At 47.2% G+C, this 25,271-nt stretch overlaps 1 protein-coding gene across 2 annotated transcripts in view; it reads right to left on the bottom strand.

Moving 5' to 3' along the window:
* Positions 1-1,939: 1,939 nt before the first annotated feature.
* The window catches only part of BICDL1 (BICD family like cargo adaptor 1), a 28,362-nt gene continuing 5,030 nt past the window's right edge, over positions 1,940-25,271 (bottom strand). The window contains exons 2-11 of one of the 2 annotated variants that reach the window (XR_015739610.1): positions 23,620-23,835; positions 16,075-16,191; positions 10,846-10,992; positions 9,183-9,362; positions 8,080-8,298; positions 7,458-7,601; positions 7,178-7,308; positions 5,927-6,047; positions 4,486-4,594; positions 2,287-2,375 (exon numbers count right to left, since the gene is read on the bottom strand). Coding sequence is in view for 1 of the 2 variants with exons in the window: in XM_087913207.1 (XP_087769333.1) it covers positions 2,172-2,375; positions 5,927-6,047; positions 7,178-7,308; positions 7,458-7,601; positions 8,080-8,298; positions 9,183-9,362; positions 10,846-10,992; positions 16,075-16,191; positions 23,620-23,835 (1,479 nt within the window). In the remaining variant the exon portion in view is untranslated. Of the gene's footprint in view, positions 2,376-4,485; positions 4,595-5,926; positions 6,048-7,177; positions 7,309-7,457; positions 7,602-8,079; positions 8,299-9,182; positions 9,363-10,845; positions 10,993-16,074; positions 16,192-23,619; positions 23,836-25,271 lie in introns of both variants that reach the window. The other variant, XM_087913207.1, reaches the window with a different exon arrangement.

Raw genomic sequence — 25,271 nt, 5'->3', positions numbered from 1 at the left:
TTCAAGCAGGCTTCCTCTGGGGACCAGGAGACACTTAAGGATGGAAAATGAGTGTTATGGATTTGGATAAGGAAGAAGTATCCTTTCCAGACTTTGCATAATGCTTAACTGGGTGGTCCCTCAAGAGATCTGCAGATCTGCTTCTGGAACATAACATTGTGGATTGGGACTTGGGACATCTGCTCTCTTGAATGAAGGAAAAGTGGTTTCCCCTAAATGCTTTCCCCTTGGAACCAAGGGGTGGGATTCAGCCGGTTTGCACCGGTTCACACGAACCGGGTGCTAATTTTATGTCTCGTTCACCAAACTGGTAGTTGCAAGGACTGGCTGGCCCTGCCCACCCCTCCCCTCCCTGGAGTGTCCATGCGGCAGGTAAATACAGGGTTCACACGGAGGCTCGTGAAGGGCAAAAACATGGGCCTCCTGGAAGTCCAGAAACGGGCCTATTGAGGGTTCTCCAGAGCCTGGGGGAGGCCATTTTGGCCCTCCCAGAGACTCGAGGGAAGCTTCCGGAGTGTGGGGAGGGCAAAAACACGGGCCTCCTGGAAGTTCTGGTAGGCCCCACACCCCCCATGGCCACGCCCACCCAGCAACTGGGTAGAGAACCGATGGCTGAATTTTTTTGAATCCCACCCCTGATCGGAAGAGCCACGTCCCTAATCCCACGCTCTTCAGACAACCCCGCTCCCTTGAATTTTGACTTCTCCGTGGACCCTAAGGCCGTACAGGCTAGCTACAAACTAGGCTTCCTTCACTCTTGGGGGCTGTACCGACATTAAACCTGGTCCAGACTTCAGAAGGAGTTGAGCCTCCTCACTCACAAGTTCTGGTCGTTCACAGGTCCAGAAGGTCTAAGGCAAGCATTCCCCCCGTGATTGCTATTGGAAGATCTTGATAACTGAGGATGTGCTCAAATGTCCTCACCGTTGATGTTCTGTCCCCGCAAGTCCCTTCTAGTGATGTTTTGGGAGATCCCCAAATACTGTTATCTCCACCTCGTGACTAGGCAACCCAGAATAACAACAAGCTGATAAGAAACCTTATCCTGCTTGTTTTTTACGCTGCCCCAATTGTTCTCTCTGTCTTTCTACACCTGAATTTTTCTCTGCCAGAAACCGGCAATCTTGACACCCCGGGCCTATGTCCAATACAGGTAGTCCTCGATTTACAACCGCAGCGGAATGCAACGTGTCCATGGCACTACGGTTGTTAAAGGGAGCTTTGCCTCTGGTTATGACCTTTCTCGCCACCGTTGTTAAGGGGATCACTGGGTCATTAAGCGAACCTGACTTCCCCCCCTTCAACTGACTATGGGGAATCGCGTAACGGCGCAGCCGTCGTTAAGTACGATGCCAGTTGCCAAGCGGCCAAATTTGGATCACGTGACCCTGGGAAATGCCGCCATGGTCTCGAGTGTGAAAAGCGGTCCTGGAGTCCTATTTGTTCGGCGCCATCGTAACTTCGAATGGCCCTTAAACGGACCGGTGTAAGTCGAGGGCTACCTATAGAAGGAAACTCAGGTTGGGGTCTAACCCAAGTGGGCGGTTAAGAGGCGAAGGAAGCCCTTCCCTGTTGCACCGTTAATGCAAAGAGAGGGACAAATGTGAATCTGACCTCACAGATCGCGTGTTTGTGCCAGAGGTGGGATTCAGCCAGTTTGGACCAGTTCTATAGAACCGGCAGTGGAAATTTTGAATAGTCCGGAGAACTGGCAAATGCCGCCTCTAACTGGCCCCGTCCTCATCTCCTCTCCACCTCCCAAGCCCCAACTGATCGGCTGGGTCTTCTTTGGTCGCCCTGCCCAGGAGAACGGAGCTGGAAAGCAGGTTAGTGGGGTGGGGAGGGAATGGGGATTTTACAGTATCCTTCCCCTGCCACGCCCACCAAAACATGCCACGCCCACCAAGCCATGCCCACAGAACCGGCAGTAAAAAAAATGTTTGAATCTCACCACCGGTGTTTGTGTGTACGAGTGAGTATGATGCACTTAAATGCTGAATGGCCTTTTGGCAGTAGCTTGCAGGAGGATCAGGGTTCAGGGACCATGTGCCACCAGCTTTTTCCCAGCTTCCCTCTTGACCTTCCTCCCCTCCTTTCCCCCGTCCCCAACCCAACATGAACATGGGGCGGGGAGGGGCGGGGGGGGGGAAACAATGACCGCTCCCTTCCAATTAATTTTTCTTGAAAAATGAAAACAGGCGGTGGTTCCCTTCGGCTCCCAGCGGCTCGGCACTTTGCTGCTGGAGCTTCAGCAAAGGCGAAGGCCGGGTGCGCCTCTTGGCTCCGTGGCTGCTGGTGGTGTACATCATCATCTGGCTCCATTCCTTAGGATGTCGGTCCATCAGCTGCTGGTCAATGAGCCTCTGCATGTCATCCTACAGCCAGGAAGGGAAAAAAGCTGTTCAGGAGGAGTCAGTGACAACGGGAGGGGGAGAGAGGGGGAGAGCAGGCATCCTCAACCCCCCCCCCAAGCCGCGCGGGGCCTATTTGCAACCGGGCTGCGGGGCGGCGTGCACATGCACGCAGCTCCACTTGCAGTCCAGCTGCTGGGGCATGCACGTGCAGCCATGCATTCCAGCGCACCACTCATGCGGCCCGGTTCCCCTCTCCCCACCCACTCCCAGCCGGGCTGCCAAACTGCAAAAGTTGGGGACCGCTGATGTAGAGCCCGAGAGGTGTTAGCGAGAGGCCCAGGTTAGACCCGCAGATTCAGGGCTGTCCATGGCATATGGTCAAAAATATCAAGACGGCCGCCACCAATCCCAGCACTGCCACTTTTTATGCAGGTTGGCCTAAAAAAAATGGACGGCACACTGACTGATGGGCATTGCCAAAAGGAGTCAATTGCATTGTTTTAATGAGCACTGGCAAGTCAAGGGTGCCGTTTTATTGGCATTGCCAAAAGGAGTCAATTGCATTGTTTTACGGGTATTGCCAAAAGGAGTCAACTGCACCATTTTCTGAGCACTGACAAAGGGAGTCAATGGCACCATTTTATGGGCATTGACAAAAGGAGTCAATTGCATTGTTTTATAGGCATTGACACATGAAGTCAATTGCACCATTTAATGGGCATTGACAAAAGTCGATTGCATTATTTTATGGGCATTGGAGCCTACCCAGTAGACACTCTTCCCTGCAGTTTAGCTTCATCATTTCAGAACTGACCCCACCCCGGATCTGAAGACTAAATAGAAGAGTGTCCACTGGTAGAATATCTGCTGGGGAGAAGGTGGTTTCCATAATCCGTAGTCTTTGGTGTCTTGAATAAGCCAGAATGAGCAGGTTTCAGTCCCTGCCTACTAGGCCCTGAGCTATGATCCGTGGCCCAGAGGTTGGGTTGCCATGACCTGAGAAGCTAAAATATGGGTGGGCAACTCTGCCAAATTACGACCTGTGGACCTCAACTCCCAGAATTCTGGGAGTCTTTTTGACAATCAAACTTAAGGAGGCCGGTTGCAAATGTTTATTCCGCGATTAGGAATTTGAGATAGGTCATCCAAAGGAGAACTGTGGTTTGGCAAGAACTTTGGTGATTTTGCTTAGAATTAGAATAGAATGGATGAGCTGGAAGGGACCTTGGAGGTCTTTTAGTCCAGCCCGCTGCTCCAGCAGGAGAACCTAAACTATCTCAGATAAGTGGCTATCCAGTCTGGGACTGGAGACTAAAACTTATGAAGAATGGTTACAGGAACTGGGCCTGGCTGGTCTAGTGAAGAGAAGGACCAGGGGAGACAGGAGAACAGTCTTCCAATATTTGAAAGGCTGCCACAGAGAGGAGGAAGGGGTCAAGCTATTCTCCAAGACACCTGAAGGCCAGACAACGAACAATGGATGGAAACTGAACAAGGAGAGATTCAACCTAGAAATAAGGAGAAACTTTCTGACAGTGAGAACCATCAACCAATGGAACAGAAGTTGCCCTCGGAAGTTGTCGGAGCTTCATCACTTGAGACTTTCAAGAAGAAATTGGACTCCCATCTGTCAGAAATGATGTAGGGTCTCCTACTTGGGCAGGGGGGGGGTTGGACTAGATGACCTACAAGATCCCTGCCAACTCTGATTATCTGTTGTCTGTTTCTTCTTAAAAGAACTGGAGCTCCCACGATTTTGCATTTTGGGGGGAGCAAGTTCTCAGATTCCACGGTTATTGGAGCCAATCTGATATCGGTGAGCGAAAGGACATCAAAATTTAAAAAAAATCAGATTGCGTGATTACCAGCTGTTTTCACAACGGGACTCGGATAGCTGGTTAGAATTGGAATAAAACAATCCTCAACTTACAACCACGATTCCCGGGCCAGCATGAATTCTGGGAGTTGGAGTCCGCAGGTCGTAAAGTCGCCACAGTGATACCCCAACCCTGTTCTAAGCATTGCCGGTATTCTGGTCCCCGAAAGGGTGATGAAGCCGTACCCAGGCGGGGTGGGGCATGAGAGGGTGCAACGAGGACGGGAAGAAGCGAGGGGAGGGGGCGGTGCTCACCTTAAAGGCAGGAGGGGTGTACGACTAAAGCTGTTGTTACGGGAAGTGATAAAGGCCACTAGATCAGAAACCAAAGAAGCCAAATAGTGAAAAGGCCTGAAGAAGCAAACTGGGAAAAGAGAGAGAGAAAGAGAGAGAGAGAGAAAGAGAGAGAGAAAGAGAGAGAGAGAGAGAGAAATGACCACAAGGAGAAAGGGAGGAACGAGTTCCACCAGGAGAGCTTGCGGGATGCGGGGATTGGGACCGCCCACTTGTGATGCCCCCCCCCCCAGGGTGTGTCGAGGGGGAATTTCCACAAGGCCAAGTCGAGACGGAGCGGCCACCTCGGGGTCTCGGGAGGAGGTGGCCACTAGTCATGAGGGCTCAACTTGAAAGCTTGGAAGGGAAGGGAAGGGAGGAGGAGGCATTTTAGGGAAAGCCTCTCGGGATCTGCGGGCTGGACGCAAGGGATGCTGGGAGAGGAGGAACCCGGGGAGGTGGGGGGGTGGGCTTGGTATCCAAAGGGTGGGACCCCTTTGAAGGTCAGTTATGTGGGTTGTCAAGCCCAGGAACAAAGCCCCTCAAGGAGAGCCCAGCTCTACTGAACCATCTCTCCTGCTCCTCCTCCTCCTCCTCCTCCTCCTCCTCTTGTCCTTTTCTCCAACTCCTCCTCCTCTCCTCCTCTTCCTCCTCCTGTTCTCCTCCTCTTCATTTTCTCCACCTCCTGCTTCTCCTTTTCTCCTCCTCTTCCTCCTGTTCTCCTCCTGCTCTCCTCCTCCTCTTTTTCTCCAACTCCTCCTCTTCCTCTCCTCTTCTTCCTCCTCTTCTCATTTTCTCCACCTCCTGCTTCTCCTTCTTTTCTCCTCCAGCTCCTCCTCCACCTTTTCTCCTCCTCCTCCTCTTCCTCCTGTTCTCCTCCTCCCGCTTCTCCTCCTTTTCTCCTTCTGCTCCTCCTGCACCTTCTCTTCCTTTACTTCTCCTCCTCTTCTTCTCCTCCTCCTCCTCCTCTCCCTTTTCCTCTTCTCTTCCTCATTTTCTCCACCTCCAGCTTCTCTTCCTTTCCTCCTCCAGCTCCTCCTCCACCTTTTCTCCTCCTCCTCCTCTTCCTCCTGTTCTCCTCCTCCCGCTTCTCCTTTTCTCCTCCTCCTCCTCCTGCACCTTCTCTTCCTTTACTCCTCCTCCTCCTCCTCCTCCTCCTCCTCCCCCCCTCCACAAAGGGGTCCATGAATGCGTATCCTCCACAGGTTCACCTACTACATCATGCAACCCCAGAGAAACCAAGACCCCGCCTGGTCCTGCTGGGGCTGGATCTCTGCCACTTGGCAGGTAACATTTCGGAGGGGTGTCAAACCACGATCCAAACCCGCTTGTCCTCCTTCAGCGTTTCATGTGGCGCTACCACCCAGAAGAAGAACTCTAGGGGGGTAGGTAGACCTGGCCCCGCCTCCCTCTTTCCTCCTACCTGCCACGCTTCCAGCTGCTGCGAAAGATTAAGCTTCTGTTGAATGGCGTCCAACAGCTGGCTGTTCAACGACATCATGTCCATCCTGCATTTGGCCAGCTCCATCTCAACAGCATTCTTCCTGAAAAGCAAAGCAACCATCACCACCACAACAACACAGCGATGAAGACCCGTTTGGGTTCTGGCCCTCTTTCCCCCCACCCCCCATCTCTTCCCACAGATGGAGCTGGCCGCTGGGGAATATGGGATCTGCAGTCCCAACCCACCTCAGGAGTGCCAAGCTTGGGGGAAGTTGATCCAGATGGCTGTTGTACCATGCAACAGTGATCATTCATGAAAATTCTGATTATTATTTTTTTTAAATCTGCCTACGCAGCCAACACAGTCCCCATTGCACATATCTATGTATTGCAAAAGGGGAAAAAAAGATTTTTTTAAAAAAATCACTTCACAGAATGAATATTGGACTTCCTAAGAAGCCAGTTTCCATGGATACAGGAGAGTTGGTAACCTACACACAGCCTAAAATACCAGAAGCTCCCTGGATTTCCGGCATTGCAACTCAATAGGCAACCGATATTCTCTGCTCAGACAAAGGGGGACAGCCCCGAGGTGGCTATTTGCTCCTTCCCCCCACCGACCCTCAGCCAGACACTTTTAGCTGATAACACAATTACACCTGTGTTATGGGCCCACCAGAACAGAAAATGAATAAAAGAGGGGGGGAGGAAGGGAGAGAGGGAAGGAGGGCGAAAGAAGGAGGAAGAGAGGAAAGAGGGAGGGAGGGAGAAGGAGGGAAAGGGAGACTCGAGAGGGAAGGAGGGAGAGAGAGAGAAGAGGGAAAGAGGAAAGGAGGGAAAATGAGAGGAAGGGAGAAAAGGAGAGAGGGAGGGAGAGAGAGAGAGAGAAAGAAGGAAACGGAGAGAGAAGGAGGAAGGGAGAGAGAGAGAGAAAACATAGAAATATAGGGCTGGAAGCAACTTCCAAGGTCTTCTATTTCAGTCACCTCTGTTTTTTCATCCTTTGGCAGAACAAAGGATGCGTTTGGATGCATTTTGAGCCCTTCATCCGATTTGATCCCCCTGCAACCAGGGTCAAAATCGCCACGGAAGCTGCCTTGCTGGAATCTCAAATTTTAACTAGGTTTCTATCGGGCTTGTAGTTTTTACAGGTCAGCCCTCGGGCAGAGGGGGGCAGGGGGCTTGTCTCTCCCCAGTGCCGACCCCGCCACCCGACCAAACTTTTTCTTACTTCGAAATGGCTTCATCTCGGTCTCGGATAGCCTTCAACAGCTGCTCGCTCATCTCCTTGTCTTCGGCCGATCCCCGGAGCCGGTCCCTTTCCTCTTTCAGCGAAGTCATTTCTACACTCAGCAGCGTCACCTGGGAAGGCAAAAGGGGGAAGAATCCAAGGTTACGACGTTGTAGGTTTCACAGCAAGGCCGAAAGAGCAGGTCCCTTCGATCTAGAGAGACGTCCAGCGGAAGCGTCACGTCCAGCTGAACTCCAGGACAACAACCTACGTTGGCTACCTGGCTGTGAAGCTGCTGTAGCTCTTCCAGGCTCTGCCTCAGTTTCCCCCGTTCGCCTTCCATTAACTCCCTCAGGGCTCTTGAATCTTCACTCGTTTGCTTGATCTGTTCTTCCAAAGCATCGTCATCGCTTCTCCGAGAACTCTGGAAGAGATGTAAACAAGTCTTTTACTCAGGGATATGAATGGTTTTGTCAAGGTTGAACTCAGCCTTCCCTCCTTCCAAGGCTGGTGAAATGAGGACCCAGGTTATTTGGGGGCAAGAGGCTGACTCTGTAAACCGCTTAGAAAGGGCTGCAAAGCGCCGCGAAGTGGCATATAAGTCTAAGTGCTATTGCTATTCTGTCAAGGTTGCCTCACAATCAGGAGGCTGTGAGTTCGATCCTAGGTAGAGGCAGATATTTCTCTCTCTCTGGGCACAGGGAGAATTTATCTGCTGAACAAAACTCCACATTGGTGACAGGAAGGGCATCCGGCCGTTAAAGCACTCTGCTAGCTCCGTTGAGTTGCCCAGACTCCACCCGCACAAGGGATTACAGGGTCCTTAAAAGAAGAGGATGATACAAGCCTAAATGCTACTGTTATGAATGGGGTGACAGCGGTAACCCCCAAACCCCGCTTACCGGGGAATCCGTGCCGTCAATCACGCTTTGGATCAGCCTCTTCAATTCGCTAAGTGCAGCCCGCAAGCTGCCGGCCGGAACGTCTTTGGCTGAGGAGGTTTCCGAAGATTCGTCCATGGAAGAGTCCGTGGAGACGGCAGAATCTGCACTGTCATTCCCTCTGAGGTGCATACACAGGTAACGGACTTGGCAATAGGCCTCCCAAAGCTGCAGCCTCAACTGTGATAACACAATAACAAAAAAAAAAAAATGTACAGTGAAGGGACCAGAATACCACGACACCCATTGGATAGATTTTGAACCCAGCGTCGTGCCCCTGGTGGAGACTGACTCGGAGGGAGAGGAGGAACAGCTGACAGGGAGTGGAAGTGGGGCTCCGGAGGTTGTGGAGGAGGCTGGGGAAGGGCAGAGGCCTGTTGGGCAGCCAGAGGAGGACCCAGGCCCATCCCCTCTCCATCCTAGGGCACGCAGGGAGGAGAGGATAAGAGAACAACGTGGTCTACTGGGGAGGAGAGGGCCTTGATCCTCTTCATGGGCTGCAGCTGTGACAACTGGCTAAGAGGATGGACCTGCGTACAGGCGAGTGCTGGAAACAAAGCGTGGAAATAGCTCTAGTTTATTGTTCCTCTCTGAGTTTGGCGTCCTTCCCAGTGTGTGTTCTGATATCCGTGGACATCTTCAAGCCCTTATCTTGCCTGGTTTGTGTTGTTTTTTTTAACTCTTTATAATTTAAACGGCATTTCCTCCTCCTTGTAACTGTTTGTGTGGGAGTTTGTTTGTCCTCCGTCAAAGATATTCGGAGCTTGGAAGCAAAGTGAAGGAATAAAAGGGGCTTCACCTGTTTTTTTTGTGACTGTGTTTATTTTGTATCCCACCCTGGGTCATCACACCCAGGATTGCATCTGCAGGATCGAATTACCTACAGGTTCTTAGAAAGTTCTTTTCTCCCCTCCTCCCCCTCAAAAAAAACCTTCCAGCTTCGATCTGTTGGAATCTGACCACCTTAAGAATGTTCATTTGAATGACAACCCTAGAAGCTCAAGGAATTGTCCTACTATGGCAGGGCTTCTGAAGTTTTCTGCACTACCCACCGCTTCGTATACCTGTTCTCGCTCTTGTTCCAGTTCCTCTGCTTCCATACTCTGCTCGATCTCCGACAGCAAAGACATCCTGGAGGAGTTGAAGGCTTGGAGGCTTTGCTCCTCATTTAGCTCCTCCATCTTGACCTGCAGCTGCCGATAGGACAGTCTCACCTCTCGAAGCTCCAGCTGGCTCTGGTGCAACTGATTAGGGTGAAAAGTTAGCCGAGAGAGAAAGAGAAAGAGAGAGAGAGAGAGAGAGAATCTGGACCATCTAGAACTGCGCTACCTGCGGTCCGATCCAAGCATAGTTCACAAAACTGTCTGCTATAACATCTTGCCTGTCAACGACTTCTTCAGCCTCAACCACAATAACACACGGGCAAACAACCGATGCAAACTCAAGGTAAACTGCTCCAAACTCGATTGCAGAAAATACGACTTCAGCCACAGAGTGGTCAACGCCTGGAACACCCCACCCAACCCCGTGGTTACAGCCTCGAACCCTCCCAGCTTCAACCTCCAACTGTCTTCGATGGGCCTCACCCAGTTCCTAAGAGGTCCTTAAAGGGGGCGTGCATAAGTGCACCAGCGGGCCTACCATCCCTGTCTCACTGTCCCCATTGACCTGTATTTACTCCCTTTGTTCTTGTTCATGTTCATACTTATATTTGTTATCTTGTCCATGTTTGACAGATAGATAGATAGATAGATAGATAGATAGATAGATAGATAGATAGATAGATAGATAGAATTAACCAAGGTCTCCAATGATTGAAACCAACTCAGGTTGGTCTAGAATAGCTGTTGAGGGGCACCTCCAAGGAATGATTCAAGAAAAGGGCCAGTACAATGTAGTAGCTGGATCCAGAACCTCAAGGCAATCTTACATTGAATGGGTCACACTACACGAGTTCAACTCAGTTCCAAGGATATCCACCCATCGACCTACTACATCACATGGAAAATTAGTTGGACAACAAATTTGGGGTCTTGGGGTGGACCTTCCTGCTTTTAGTAGGAGATAATAATCCTGTGGTCCTGGGTTGAAGGAAATTCTGCCATTCAACGAGGAAAATCCATAAGACCTTAGATCCAGGATCTAGAAGGATCGGCTTGCATTACTTGCAGTGATTCAGAAATCTCTAGTGGGTTTTCATGGATTGGAAGATGGGAGATATGACAGAAGAGAACAGAACAACAGCAGCAAAAGGAGGCTGAGGCGTAGAGTAGAGTAGAATAGAATAGAAATAGAGTAGAGCAGAGCAGAGCAGAGCAGAGCAGAACAGAACAGAACAGAACAGAACAGAATAGAATAGAATAGAATAGAATAGAATAACAAGAGTTGGAAGGGACCTTGGAGGTCTTCTAGCCCAACCCTGAGCTCAAGCAGGAGGCCCTATACCATTTCAGACAAGAGGCTATAAAGTTTCTTCTTAAAAGCCTCCAGTGATGAAGCACCTACAATTTTAGTGTACTTTTCTTTACTTTTCTTAGGTGTTACAGGAGGAAAAACGACGCCTGTGTCCCAAACTCTCTCCCTTGATTCTTGGGTCCCATTGTAGGGCTGAGACGGACCTCCAAAATCCCTAAGAATTCCCGAGACAAAGCCCACCTTCTTGGCCTCCTCTTCCTCCTCCTCCTCCTCCTCCTCCTGCATTTCTGGGTCCTCGGCTTCCGTGCCTACCTGCATGTCTTTTTCATGGCTTTGCCGTTCCAAAATTAAGACACGGTCTTGAAGTTCCTCCACCGTCCCCTGGAGAAGGTTGTTCTCCTCCATCATGACGCTGAGACGGCGCTCCAGGTCTTGCTTGCGATCCCTCAGCATCTTAATCTGAAAAAGCAGGCGGAGGTGGGGGCGTGTGTGTGGGGGTATCTCAATGTCAAGACCTCCCTGGCCTGGAGAAGAGAGGGACCTGGGCTCTGGAGAAGCCAGAAGAGAAGGACCGGAGTGGCAAGAAACTAGCCACGCCTGTTGGAGCCAAGCCTGGGACGGAGGAGGACTGGACGGATCGGTGGAATGTGGGAAGAGAACGGAAGGAGGACTGGTCTCTTCCCCCCCCCCCCCGCACCTAGCTACCCTCCCCTTTATGGAACTGGGCTTGCAGAGTGGGAGGAATTTAAATTGCCTGGAATGTGCGTTGCCAAGCAAAGGAAAGAGGGAGGGAAGGAGGCCCAGCGGTCACCTCCGTACTCTGGAATTCCCAGAGGGATTAAGAGATGAACTTGGGCTCCAGCGAAAGGCCAGCGGGGATCCTCCCTCCACTCGCTCAGTTCCTCTCCACCCTCGGTCCCAACTACGAGACCGAGGGTGGGGGGGGGCGCCCTCCTTCCCTCTGGGGAAAGCACCTTTGTGGTTGTGTTCAGCCTGCACGAGGTGGTGGGGGTGGGGAAGATGACCGTCTTTCGGGGGGCGGGGGGCTCACAGGAGCAGGCCGGCCCCTGGGACGAGGACAAGGGGGACTTAGGGGGAAATTTCTGCGAGTTGCAAGGGAGGTTTTTTCCTCAAGAGAAGCCCTCCCGTCTCCTCCTTCCAAGGATGGGGGAAAGCGATCAGGCAAAGCCGCCTTCTGTGCTGTCAAAGTTTTGTCCGTGTGTGTGTATATAAATATGTATGTGGGGAATGCGCGTGTGTGTGCTTCAGTGGGTTTGTGTGTGCACATATAAAGAGAGACACAATTATACATATCTGTGCGCAAATCTGCATGTGTGTGACTATGTACATGTGTATGTGTGCGCATGAATGTGGATGCACCTGTGTGTAGATATACCTACATGAATGTGTATATGCTTGTGTGTGTGTGTGTGTGCATGTATGTATGTGTATGTACATACTTACATATACATATATAAAAATACACATAGTGTATACACACATACATGCACACATGAATGGGGCATAAGTGTATGTGTGAATATGAACGTATGTGAATGTCTGGGTGTATATACTGTATATATAGGAATCAATGTGTATGTGTGTATGTGTGTGGATAGATAGATTAAATAGATAGATAGATAGATAGATAGATAGATAGATAGATAGATAGATAGATAGATAGATAGAATGTAGAGATAGACAGATATATTTTATCCTATATCTGTCTGTCTATCTCTACATTCTATCTATCTTATATTTTAAGAGATAGAGATAGAATGTAGAGATAGACAGATATAAGATAAAATATAAGAGATAGATAGATTGAATGTAGTGTTAGATAAGATATAATGTAGAGATGTAGGGATAGATAGACAGAGATATAGAGATATATATGAATGTATATATATATGTATGTGTATGTAGATATATCATGAACAAGTGTAAGCGCATGTTCGAATGTGCATACGTGCATATACATACATGTGAACACATGTACGTAAATGCACATGGGCGTGTGTGTGTGTGTGCATATACGTACATGGATGCGTGTATTCACATATAGAAACACGCATACACGAATGCGTGCACGAGGGAGTGTAGGCACAGAGGAATGCACCAGAGGTCAAATAATTCAAGATGGCAGCTGGTGGAACCATGCCACCAAAGCCACGGCCTCTTTCTCATTTAATCTACCTCTGGAGCCGCCCCCTTGGCTGCCCAGATGCCCCCTACCCCCTATTCCCCCCCCCCCTCAGAAGGCGTCTGTCTGCCTAGGTGTGCTCACACACCCATGTGCGTATTTGTTAGATTACAGCAGTTCCAACACTGAGGTTGCATAACCCGCTATCGCAATATATAACATTTTGCCCAGCCAGCAAGCAGAATTTCCCCCTTTTCTCTCTGCTGAGATAACAAACCACCGTTTCCAGGAAGAAACGCAACCGGGAAGAATGTCCCAGGAGTTGGAGAAAGTGGGCAGCCCAAACTTACTCCAGACCTCCTGTTTTCCTAACGTCTAGCTGTGATTTGTGACGGCTTCCCTTCTCCTGTTTTCATGAATTCTGCTTTTAGCAGGCGTGAGTAACTCCTTGAGTATTTTTTTTCCTCCTCTCTTTAGGTATATCTTTGTTCCCGGGTCAGGAATGAGATAAGGAGTCAAAAGTCTCCCAAGCCAAAAGAGAGGAAGACAAAAAAAAAATATTCAAGAAAAGAAAAGCTTGTAAATAAAGACTTGTAAAAACAGTGAGGTGGGATTTACTCAAGAACCTGGCATGGCGTTAAGAATTTGAATTCTATTCATCGGAAGAAGAGGACTGGTTGTTTGCCCATGATTTAAAAAGACGCACAAAAAAAATGCAGATTTTTTTTTTTTTTTTTTACTGGAGAGATGGGCACGAAAACGCGGGCCAATTTTAGTGTGGACTTTTTAAAGATCCTCCGCTTCAGAGACAGACCCGCTCTCTTCCATATTGCATTTCTCTTGTAGCACCTTTGGGAATTTAAGAAAGATTTCCCACGTGATACCTTCATGAGGCTTGATTAAGTGAGACACCTCTCTCAATACCTATTACACAGAATCCCTCCCCGGGGGAATTAGTGACTCTCTTGGGTGGGTGAATGAGAGAAAAATCTGTTTTGCAAAAAACTGGCAGCGTGATTCGTTTTGTGGCTTCCGAATCGATTGACTCCAGTCTGATTCAATTAAAGAAAAGGAAGTGTTTCCTTCGATCCAGAGAGAGAACGGCCAATGCGCCGGCATCGATCTGGAGACCATGGATTGGAGCTGACCTTTCAAATCCACTTGCCAATTGGAATCCCGAAAACCAATTTGACAGGGCGGTTGCACTTATCTCAGAGTGGAATCCTGCCACAACTTGGATCATTTTAATAATCGCAGCTAGTCCTCAACTTGTGACTGTTCCAAGTTATGACCTACCTGAAAAAAAAAAGACTTATAACCTGGATATGACATTCTGACAGATAGGCTCACAATGATGTGATTGCATTTTACGACAGTTTTTGCCCCAAACCAGCACTTTCTTCTGGCTTTCGGCAAAACTCTGCCATAGCGAACAACGGGTTTCCTTAAGGAAGTGTTTGTTTGATAGAGGTGACATTCGTACTGATGAGCTCCAAATTCACTTAACGGCGGCTGCAAGAAAATCTTGGTCACTGACCATTATGACCATCACAGGCAGGCTGCCTTACGGTCATAACTCAAGGACTGCTCGTAGAAATTCCTAAGAGGACTCCCAGATTCTCCCCAGCTATTCCACTCGGATGCGTTTCTCCATCCTAAAATTCCAAAACTCTGGAAACTTGGAAAACTGCCAAAGTATTCTCATGAACAGAGCTTGATGGGAAATTCCTCAGAGTATCCCACTGACCACGGAAGATGGCGAATGAGATGGACGGTTTGGCCGGACATGCTTCACTGGCCGAGGTTTCGCGAGCGAACACAATAACGGAGCTTTTAAAGATGGTGTGTGCTTCCGAAGAAAGAGACAGCGGGTTTATTTCGGGTATGTTACACGTGAACGACTCTACCGGCACCCTGTGTGCAGACCAGTGAGACACAAAGGCCATGAAGAAGCCAAGAAACCAGAAAGCCATAGATGAGAATGAAAATGACATGCAAAAGTCGGATCTGATGACATGCAGTTCAAACCTTGGTGAAAATATTCATACTTACTTCCAAGATTTGCTGCTCCGATAAGAGGGAGGAAGGGGAAGGAGTTAGGAAGGTTAAAATGGGACAATTAGGGTTAACGAACTGTGGGGTCAGGAACAAGTAACTGGTAAGATTAAGGAAGGGAAACATCTCAACTATGTTCTCTTAAGGTGATCTGGAAATACCTCTGATGGACAACTCAAATATGATGTAGGCACTCTGAAAAACTTTTCCAGGTTCTAGGCCAAATTCTCTGGTTTTTAAGCAACCATGGTTTTGTTTGTTCCAACATCTATATCCACGATGACTTTGAGAATTTCAATGCATGCTTTTCATTCCAAACTTTTTTGGGAGTGCTTGGAGCAGAAAGAGTGGATGAAAAGAGTGATCAAAATTCCTATTTAACCACATGACATCAATTGATCAGAATAAGACTTGGAAGGGACCTTGGAGGTTCAATTTCAGGTCAAAAGAAATCATGTCAAAGAAACCGTGGCAGATGATGATCTATCACGTTGAAATATTCGTGGCCATAATTCCGAAACACCAACTACTATGGTGAGGTGGCCACAGTGAGATGGCCGCGGAGGGTTAGCCACAGCAAGGTTGCCCTGGAGAGATGACCACAGTAAGTTCAGGGGAGGGATTCTACCGGTTTGGACCAGTTCAGGCAAACCGGATGTTAAAGTTACAACTGGTTTGCCGAACTGGTACTTCAACCGACTGGCTGGCCCCATCCACCCTGCCCTTCTCCTCTCCTCCCAGGAGTCTCCACATGGCCCATTTTTGATGGAGATAAGGGCAGGATCTGCATGAAGGCTCTGGGAGGGGGAAAATGGGCTTGTTTCCAGCTTCCGGGGGGCCTCCAGAGGCCAGGGGAGGCTGTTTTCGCCCTCCCAGAGGCCCAAGGGAAGCCTCTGGACTCTTGGGAGAGCGAAAACAGCCTCTCCTGGGCTCTGGAGGCCCACCAGAAGCCGGAAACAGGAAGTTTCCATGGCCATGTCCACCCAGTAACCGAGCAACGAACCAGTTGCTGGGACTTTTGAATCCTACCCTTGGGTGAGTTGGCCGTGGCAAGTTGTCCTAGACCCTTTTCCAAAGCCACCTTCAGACAAAGCTTCTCCAACCTGGAGATCTCCAAACTTTTGGGGACTGGCTTGGAATCCTGGGAGATGAAGTTCCCTTCCATTGAGAGGTTGACTATCATAGGTTTTTTAACTGTGATTTATGATTTTATACTAGAAATTTAAATGGCATATTGACGGAGTGTTTTTATTTGTTCTGGTTTCTGATCTCAGTAATAAACTAAACTGAATTGATGGTAGAGTAGGATTTTCCGAGATTGCCCAATCCTGGATGAGACTCACCTCTGATTGAAGGCTCTCAAGACAAACTATGTGCTGGTTGGTGGATGACCTCTTCTCCCTGAAGTCCTCTTGGAGGACATGAACCTGTGTGGAAAGCTTTCTTTCCACTTCCGACGCCTGCAATATAAGAAGACACCGTAACATTAATTCACGTTTAAGGGAGGCATGTTTTTAGTTTGCTAATAGCACTAATAAACTTCGGGATATCTTGAAAACCTACATTGGGTTGGATGTGGTTAATATTTGGATGAGAAATCAACAGGAAATCTAGGGAGTATGGCCTAGGAAAATGAGAAGGAAAAGAAAAGAAAAGAGAGGAGAGAAAAGAAAAGAAAAAAGGAAGGAAGGAAGAAAGGGGAAAGGGAAAAAGAGAGGGAAGGAAGGTCTGGAGTTTAGGGAGGAAGGAAAGAAAGAAGAAAGTAATGTAGGAAAGGGAAAAAGAAAAGGAAGGGCTGGAGTTTAGGAAGGAAGGAAGGAAGAAGATGGGAAAGGGAAAAGAGAAGGAAGGAAGGTCTGGAGTTTAGGAAGGAAGGAAGGAACGAATGAACGACAGACTGACTGCTGGCTCATATTCAATATTGTTGAGCCAAGTACCACCTATTCTGCAGTTGTGCACTTGAGTTTTCTCACTTAAAGGTAAAACTTTATATCTCACCACCAATTAATCAAGAATTAATCCTTAATAACACTGAGCTGTCAAAATGTGTGGGTTTTGACTCCTGCACACTTTCCTGTTTACCAGGCCGTTGAGGACCAAGGACTTCCCAAAAGAGAGAAAAGAAAATGAGATGGAGATTGAATGAACTTATCTTCAGTCTCCTCCAGGGACTTCAAAAGGCATGTCTCAGCCGGTTTATCATGTTGATGGAACATGGCCTTCTACTAGGATGCGAAAGGCTGCAAACCAGGTTTAGCAGGAGCTAGAAACAGACTCCTTGTCCTGAAAAAAACCCCTATTTATTGAATTACTGTGAATTCACGGCATTCACACACAGCAAAGTCCTGGCAATAATCCTCCCCAGGGTTAGCTGCAAGAACAGATCTTATCAGTCCTTGGATAGTTGCCAGGCCGAGAGCTTCCAGTCGCAAAGCTGTAAATAAAATACTTGGCAAGGGGTCTCTGTGAGGCACGAACTCACACAAATCTTCCAAAAGAAATATGAACTCATTGTCTCCTGCAACCACCACTTTTGCTTCTATTTATTCCCCAGGGAGGAGCCACTCAGCGTCCACGTGTGCCTTTCCTTTCAGGTTGCCCCCTGCTCCTTAGTTATTCTCCTCTCCTGACAGCTCTGTGCATATGCACATCTGGAACAGGCTCCAGCTGTTCTTCTTCCCCACTTATCTCCGACTCCGTAGGCAGCTGGGAAATGTCAGGCAGCCCTGGCCCTATCTCTGCTTCTGATGCAGAGCCTCCATCAGAGCCTTCTCCAGACTCCAGGACTGGCCCAAGTTCCTCCCCAACCTCCTCACTGTCCGTGTCTGCTGCTAGCTCTGCTGGCAGCCGGCGGGCCACAACAGACAGCTGTCAGTCCTGATGAAGGAGCTGCTGCAGTCATCATGTTCTGCTTGAAGACGCATCAGCGTGTCTGCTCAGACAAGAAGTAACCAAGGGAAGCTTATCAAAGGAGATCCAGTTTAGAATTCAAGCGAGATTTCCCGACAGCGAGAACAATTATTCAGTGGAAGGGCCTGCCTTCAGAAGTTGTGGGTTCAGAAGTTGTGGCACCTCCGAACACTGGAGGTTTTTAGGAAGAAATTGGACAGCCACTGGTCTGGAATGGAAAAAGGTCTTCCTGTCTTAGTCAACGGGTTAGACTAGAAAACCTTCAAGATCTCCAACTATCCTAAAACATACGAAGAACAGTTGGTGGAATTGAGGACATCTAGTTGAACGAAAAGAAGGACTATGGTCAGAGTCTATTCATGAACTGGAATAGAGCTTGGTAACGAGGTAAGCCAGTGAATAAGCATAGCAACTAAGTCAGCCAATGAGGACTGTTTGGAAACTGAAACTAGAAGTAGCCTAGGTGTGGCTCTATATTAAGCTCTGCAGCTCTGATGCTATGTTGAGCTCTGAGTCTGTCTATTGAAAATGAAACGGCTTCTCTCCTCTGTTGTGTGTCTTGCTTGCCTGCTGAACTAAAGTGAAACTGTTGCCTGTTCCTGAGCTCCTGTGTTGCAGCTGTGCTCTGCACCTGTAACATGTCTGCTTCTGTCTGAGTTCGCTCCACGCTGGAGAAATCTACAACTGGTATTGTAAAATTTACTTTATGTGTTTATAAAGAAGTTAAAATGAAGCCTCGGCCAGACTTTCCTGGCACTGAATTTACGCTGTGATACTCTGAACAGGCTAGGGGTGACATGATAGCAATGTTCCAATATTTGAAGGGCTGCCACAAAGAAGAGGGCGATCAACTCATTCTCCAAAGCACCAGAAGGCAGGACAAGAAGCAAAGGATGGAAACTAATCTAGGAGAGAAGCAACCTGGAAGATAGACGATAGAATTCTTTATTGGCCAAGTGTGATTGGACACGCAACGAATTTGTCTTGGTGCAGATGCTCTCAGTATACATAAAAGAAAAGATACCTTCGTCAAGAATCATGAGGTACTACACTTAATAATAGTCATAGGGTACAATAAAAATTAGAATAGAATAGTATAGTGTAGAATAGAAATATAGAATAGAATAGAATAGAATAGAATAGAATAGAATAGAATAGAATAGAATAGAATAGAATAGAATAGAATAGAATTCTTTTATTGGCCAAGGGTGATTGGACACACAAGGAATTTGTCTTGGTACAAATACTCTCAGTATACATAAAAGAAAAGATACATTTGTCAAGAACCATCAGGTACACCACTTAATAACAGTCATAGGGTGCAATAAGCAATCAAATCATACTAGGAAACAGTCAATATAAATTGTAAGGATGCAAGCGACAAAGTCACAGTCATACCGTCACAAGTGGGAGGGGATGGGTGATAAGGAACGATGAGAAGATTAATAGCAATAGCAGTGCAGACTCTGGAGTCTGTGCCTGTCCTGTTGGGTTGCAGAACCAAGCCAGACAGTTCTAGAGATGCAGATGACGGACTCAGTCATTCCTCTGTAGAACTGGATCAGCAGCTTCTTTTGAGCAGTTTGAGCTTCCTGAGTTGGCGCAGAAAGAACCTTCTTTGTTGTGCTTTTTTGATGATGTTTTTGATGTTAGGGGTCCATTTTAGGTCATTCATTTAGGAACTAAGGAGGAATTGCCTGACAGCGAGAACAGTGAATCAGCGCAACAACTGGCTCTTATTTATGATGGCTTGCAGTGTCCTGAGATCACACGATCCCTTTTTGTGACCTTCCGACATCGGGGAAGAGGCAGATTAACCGAACAACCATGTTACTAACTGATCGACGGCAGCGATTCCCTTCAAAACCGGGGCAGAAAATGCGGACCAAACCCACTTAAAAAAAAGGTCTCACTCAGCAATGGGAATGTTGTGCTCAAGCATGGCCATAACTCGAGGACTACCGGTGTTCGGGGAGTCAATGTTCTGCCACTGTGTCCAGCTGCATGTTACTAGCACGAAGGATGCCCGTGATGCAAAGGAAAGGAAGGGCGGAGGCCTTCGCAAAACTCCCAGTCATCCTGAACGTCATCGTCCGTGTCTCCCTCATTATCCCCAGGCTCACCGTAACGGTACAGCGGAAACCCCCCACACACAAAAAAAAACCCCTGCAAAAACCAGGAACCACCATGGGGTTACCATGGCAACAGCAGCTGCCTGGAAGACGATGATATACGGTCGCCTAGCGACCGGTGAGGGAGCACGGCTTTTGGTCCTGACGTTGGCTGGGATTGATCATCTCTGGCGTGCCCAGCATGATCTGAGCTGTTCTGATGAGCTGAATGTGTGTGTGTGTGTGTGTGGGGACGACACATAGAAGGCACGTCATCTTGGGGAAGGGAGGGGAGGCAGAGGGAAGGGGAGCATACACGGAGGTCGATCCTTGGTTGTTATAAACAGAGGCATAGAATCATGTGAAGTATTATTAGTACCGCTTTATAAAGCCTGAGGAAGGCCTGATCTGGAACACGGCCTCCAGTTTTGGTCCCCACGTTACCAAAAAAAAAAAAAAAAAGAGGTTGAGACTTTGGAAAACGTGCAGAGAAGAGCAACGGAGATGACTAAAAGCCTGGAGGTGAAAACATAATAAGAAGAACGGTTGCAGGAAGTCGAGAGAAAAGAAGGACAAGGAGGGACGTGAGAGCAGTCTTCCAAGATCTCAGGGGCTGCCCCAAAGAAGAGGGAGTCAAGCTATTCTCCAAAGCACCTTGAAGGCAGGACAAGAAGCAACGGATGAAAACTAATCCAGGGCAGAAGCAACCTAGAACTAAGGAGAAATTTTCTGACAGTGAGAGCAATTAATTAATGGAACAACTTGCCTCCAGAAGTTGTGAATATTCCAACACTGGAAGTTTTTAAGAAGAGCCATTTGTCTGAAATGGTATAGGGCTTCCTGGCTGAGCAGGGGTTGGACTAGAAGACCTCCAAGGTCTCGTCTCTTCTCTTCTCTTCTCTTCTCTTCTCTTCTCTTCTCTTCTCTTCTCTTCTCTTCTCTCCTCTCCTCTCCTCTCCTCTCCTCTCCTGTAGCTGAATCAGAGGAGGAAGAGGCGGTGTGGGAATCAGGTCTAGCCTCAAGGCAACCTGAGAGCTCCAAGGAGGAAGAAGAGGGAATGGAGCTGGCACACAGAAAGACAGAGGCAGAGCCGGGCTGTCCATCAGCCCTCAGATGGAGAATCAGTAGCCCCCAGGTCTGGACGTGGCTTATGAGGAAGAGGAGGAACAGCTGGGCCCAGTGCCTGACGCATGGATGCCCAGAAGGCAGAGGAGAGGAGAGCAGTGGAAATCTATGGGCCGGACCTTGGGATGGAAGAGCCACCGCTGCTAGCGAAGCCCTATCCTAGTTTTTGGGATAAAAGGCAGGGGGCGGAGATGAATAGGTATGGGAGACAACTATTCATAACTCCCTGCCAGACAGATTTGTTAGCCTGCGGTGAGAGAGAAACTTTTTGCCGGAGTCGCTGGCGCTCTTAATAAAGGAATCTTCGATTTAAATTGTCGTGTTTGGGGAACTGGATCAGAACACGACCATTTAATTTCTGAAGTTGGAGCCTCGCTTCAAATTTGAGCTTATGAACAGAGGAACAAGCTGGCAGTTCCATCTGGACCTGAGATTAAACCCAGAAGCTTCACATACCATATGTGTTACTAGTGAGCTGCAGGATTATAACTGAGCACCAAGGCAGCACATCGCTTAACCTGGCAGGAGATTAGAGGAGCTAAGTAAGGTTGAGGGTTCCTAAGTGAGAAATGATCGTATGGTCCAACTCTTCTTGGTAAACAAAACAAAAAAAAACAAACCACCAACAAGAAACCCAGGTTCATCCAATTTAAGCGTAATTTGTCACGAAGAGCTTGGCTCCCTGTCACCAGCTCCACTGAAAAGAAGATTTGCACAAACTTTTCCTTAACCAATTTGACCGATTTCAGCAACTTGGATTCCTGGCTTTTTCAAACCCAGTTTGTTTTGAATTTTTAGGCCTGGTCAGTCTTTGTCGAAAAGCTTTCTTCTGAACCAGCAGTTTCCACCTAGGCTTGATGGCTGGGGAATTCTGGGCGTTGAAGTCTACCGGTCTTAAAGTTGCCAACTTTAAAGTCAAAATGTTTTAAAGAAAAAAAAACAAAACAAAAAGAAGAAAATCCAGTTGCCTTTTGGGAAAAGCACCTTTGGGACAACCATGACTGGGATGATTGATAGATTCTTAACCGCTGTGACAATAATGTTCATGAAATGCGGTGCGATTCACTTAACAGAAAATGCCTAACTCCTCATTTCTCTTATATATGAACAAATTTGACTAAGTATCATTCATATTGATCCAATTCATGCTAACATTGTTAATAATCTCTGTAACGTTGATCAAATTTATGTAATCCTCCTTATATTATTTAAACATACATTAAATAAAAAGGCTTGACATCTGCAAACTTCTAATCTTTCTATTATTTTTATTCATTCTATAAAAATTTATGCTCTAATGTTTCCCCTATCTAATTTTATTTCTGCCTCTTTCAGTTTATAATCAGGCTACTTTAATATTTAAAGGGCAATTCTTTCTATCCATCATCTCTTCTCTTTAATGCTTCAATTCTGATCCATTTTTTTCATATTAATCCAATTCACAATAAAAATATTAGTAATTTCTATTACATTTATCAAATTTAAGTAATCCTCATTATATTGTTCAAACATACATAAACAAAAAATGTCTAATTCCTCATCTTTGTCTCTATCTATATCTTTCTTGTTCAATCTAAACATTTCTCTATTATATATGAACAAATCTGACTAGGTATCATTCATATTGATCCAATTCACGCTAACGTTAATAATCTCTATTAACAACTGCCTTGCTTAGCGACATAAACATTCAGCTGAATTGTGGCTGTAAGTCAAGAACTTCCTGTTTAGAACTCAGGGAGGAAAAAATCAGCTTTCACAGCTGGCTTTTGTGCAAATTTACACACTCCCAAGTAAGTTTTGGACCTGTGGGGCCATTGGAGCGCATTTGCCTGGTTAAAACTGGCAGCGGCTGTTTTTTCGAGATTAGGAAAAGCTACAGGAGCGTAAAAGTCATAAGCAAATGTTGTGAAAAAATATTTCGAGATCCAAGGCTCAACTCAGCTCAGCTTCTCCCAGGTTGGAAGCTCTGGAAGCAATTAAACCAGCACAACAAAATCCAGCAACTTCTGATAAGGAGATATTTTTAAACCGTAGGACAGGTAAGCAACCATCAAGAAAGGGTGCCAAGGGACTGCAGTGCAGGTAGTCCGCCTCTTACCACAGTTCGTTTAATGACCGTTTGAAGTTTTCGGCACTGAAAAAAGTGAGTTCTGACCATTTTTATCACACTTGTGACCAATGCAGCATCCCCATAATGACAAGATCAAAAGTCAAAGGCTTGGCAAGTGACTCGTATTTATGACCATTATAGTGCTTCCCAGGGGTTAGAGAAGGAAGGAAGGAAGGAAGGAAGGAAGGAAGGAAGGAAGGAAGGAAGGAAGGAAGGAAGGAAGGAAGGAAGGAAGGAGAAAAGGAAAAGGAAAAGCAAAGCAATAGCAATAGCGCTTAGACTTATATACCACTTCACAGAAGTTTTACAACCCTCTCTATGAGTCGGCCTCTTTCCCCCAACAATATGGGTCTCCTCATTTTACCGACCTCGGAAGGGTGGAAAGCTGAGTCAACCTTGAGCTGGTCGGGATCGAACTGCCAAACTGCTGGCAGCCGGCAGTCAGCAGAAGTAGCCTGCAGTACTGCACTCTCACCACTGTGCCATGATGTTCAAGGGACAACGGAGACCCCAACAACTGCGACGGAGTCTTGCCATGTCAACAGCAACCGTCCTTCCCTTCCCCCCATGGCCAAGGTCAACAGCAACCGCCCTTCCCCTCCCCCCATGGCCAAGGTGCCCCCCCTCACCTTGCTGAGCTGGTCCAAGAGTCTTTGGTTCTGTTCAGATAGTTCCTGGACCGCCCGCGTCTTCTCCCGGTCAGCTTCCCGCAGGTGAACCTGCTGTTTCTCCAGCTCATCCTGCAGTTGCTTGACGTCGCTCTCCAGCTCCGAGACTCGACCTTCCCACTCCCCTTCCTTGTTCTCGAAGCGTCTCCTGAGCTCGTGCTTCTCTTGTTCCAGGTGCTGCATCGGGAAAGAATAGAATAATGAATAGAAAGGAAGAGAAGAGAAGAGAACGTAGAACAGGATAGAGCAGGATAGAATAGAATAGATAGGTGATTGATGTCAGCTTTGGAAGCCATATTAGTACTTTTAGTACTTTGATCTGAATAGAATAGAATAGAATAGAATAGAATAGAATAGAATAGAATAGAGAAGGGGAGAAGGAAGGAGAATAGAATAGAATAATGGAATGAAGAATAGAATAGAATAGGATAGGAAATGGAATGGAATGGAATGGAATGGAATAGAATAGAATAGAATAGAATAGAATAGAATAGAATAGAATAGAATAGAATAGAATAGAATAGAATAGAATAGAATAGAACAGAATAGAATATATGGGATGCGATGCGATGTGATGCGAAGGTTGGGTTGAGTTGTGTTGGGATTGGGATAGAATTGAATGGAATAGAATGGAATATAGAATAGAATAGAATGAAAACAGAATAGAATAGAATATAGAATAGAATAGAATATAGAATAGAATATGGATTAGGAATAGAATAGATTATGAATTAGGAATAGAATATGGAATAGAATAGAAAATACAATAGATACAATAGAATAGAAAATGTAGAATAGAATATAAAATAGAATGAAAATAGAACAGAATACAGAATAGAATAGTATAGAATATAGGATATAGAATAGTGAAAATAGAATAGATAGAATAGCATAGAATAGAAAATATAGAATATAGAATAGAATAGAATAAAATAGAAGATAGAACAGAACGGAGCAGTCAACCTCAAGGGCAAATGAACTGGAAACCCCTGTTTTTAAAACTGCCCTTTTAAAAAGTTACGATGATCCTTATTTTTAAGGACAGAGAATTTTCACTGCAGCCTGTTGCTGTGTCGCTGCCTGATTCTGAACTGCAAATCTGTTTGGGAGCCTTGTTCCAGGGCTGAAAAAGTGGAGAGACGCCCCCAGCCCCCGCTTCCCCACAACCCCCGGGTCGGCTGCTTTTTCAGAGAAGATCAAGAGCTGTTTTACGGAACGCTTGGTTGCTTTTGAATGCCGAACTGTTATTTTTCTCAACGGCTTCCTGTTTTCCTAAAAGCCTTCCAGCCGGAGGTCAAGAGGAGTTGGACCGGAGCCTTCGGTGCCGCCAAACCGGTTCCAGGGAGAGAAAAAAGAATGAAGGCCTCTTTATATAAATCGGATCGAATTGGGGTGGGGGGGTGGGGGGGTGGGGGAAAGCAGAAGACACCCAGCTTCACATGGACAGATGGAGCCTTGGGAATAAAGGACACTGTGAGCTCTTGCAACAGAACGAACAGGCTCGGGCTGACAGAAAACAGAAAATTGGAGGCAACGCCTGAATTTGAAGAGCAGCTCCCCGTTGGTTACAGAAAGTAGCTCAGTAGGTATTCAGGGATATCAAAGCTGGAAGG

The sequence above is a fragment of the Pseudonaja textilis genome, chromosome 15 (genome assembly GCF_049901715.1).
Source record: "Pseudonaja textilis isolate UNSWEBS1 chromosome 15, rPseTex1.2, whole genome shotgun sequence".
In the NCBI taxonomy this organism is placed as follows: Eukaryota; Metazoa; Chordata; class Lepidosauria; order Squamata; family Elapidae; genus Pseudonaja; species Pseudonaja textilis.
Note: the sequence above shows the minus strand (reverse complement) of the source record. Positions and strands in the feature narration are given on the sequence as shown.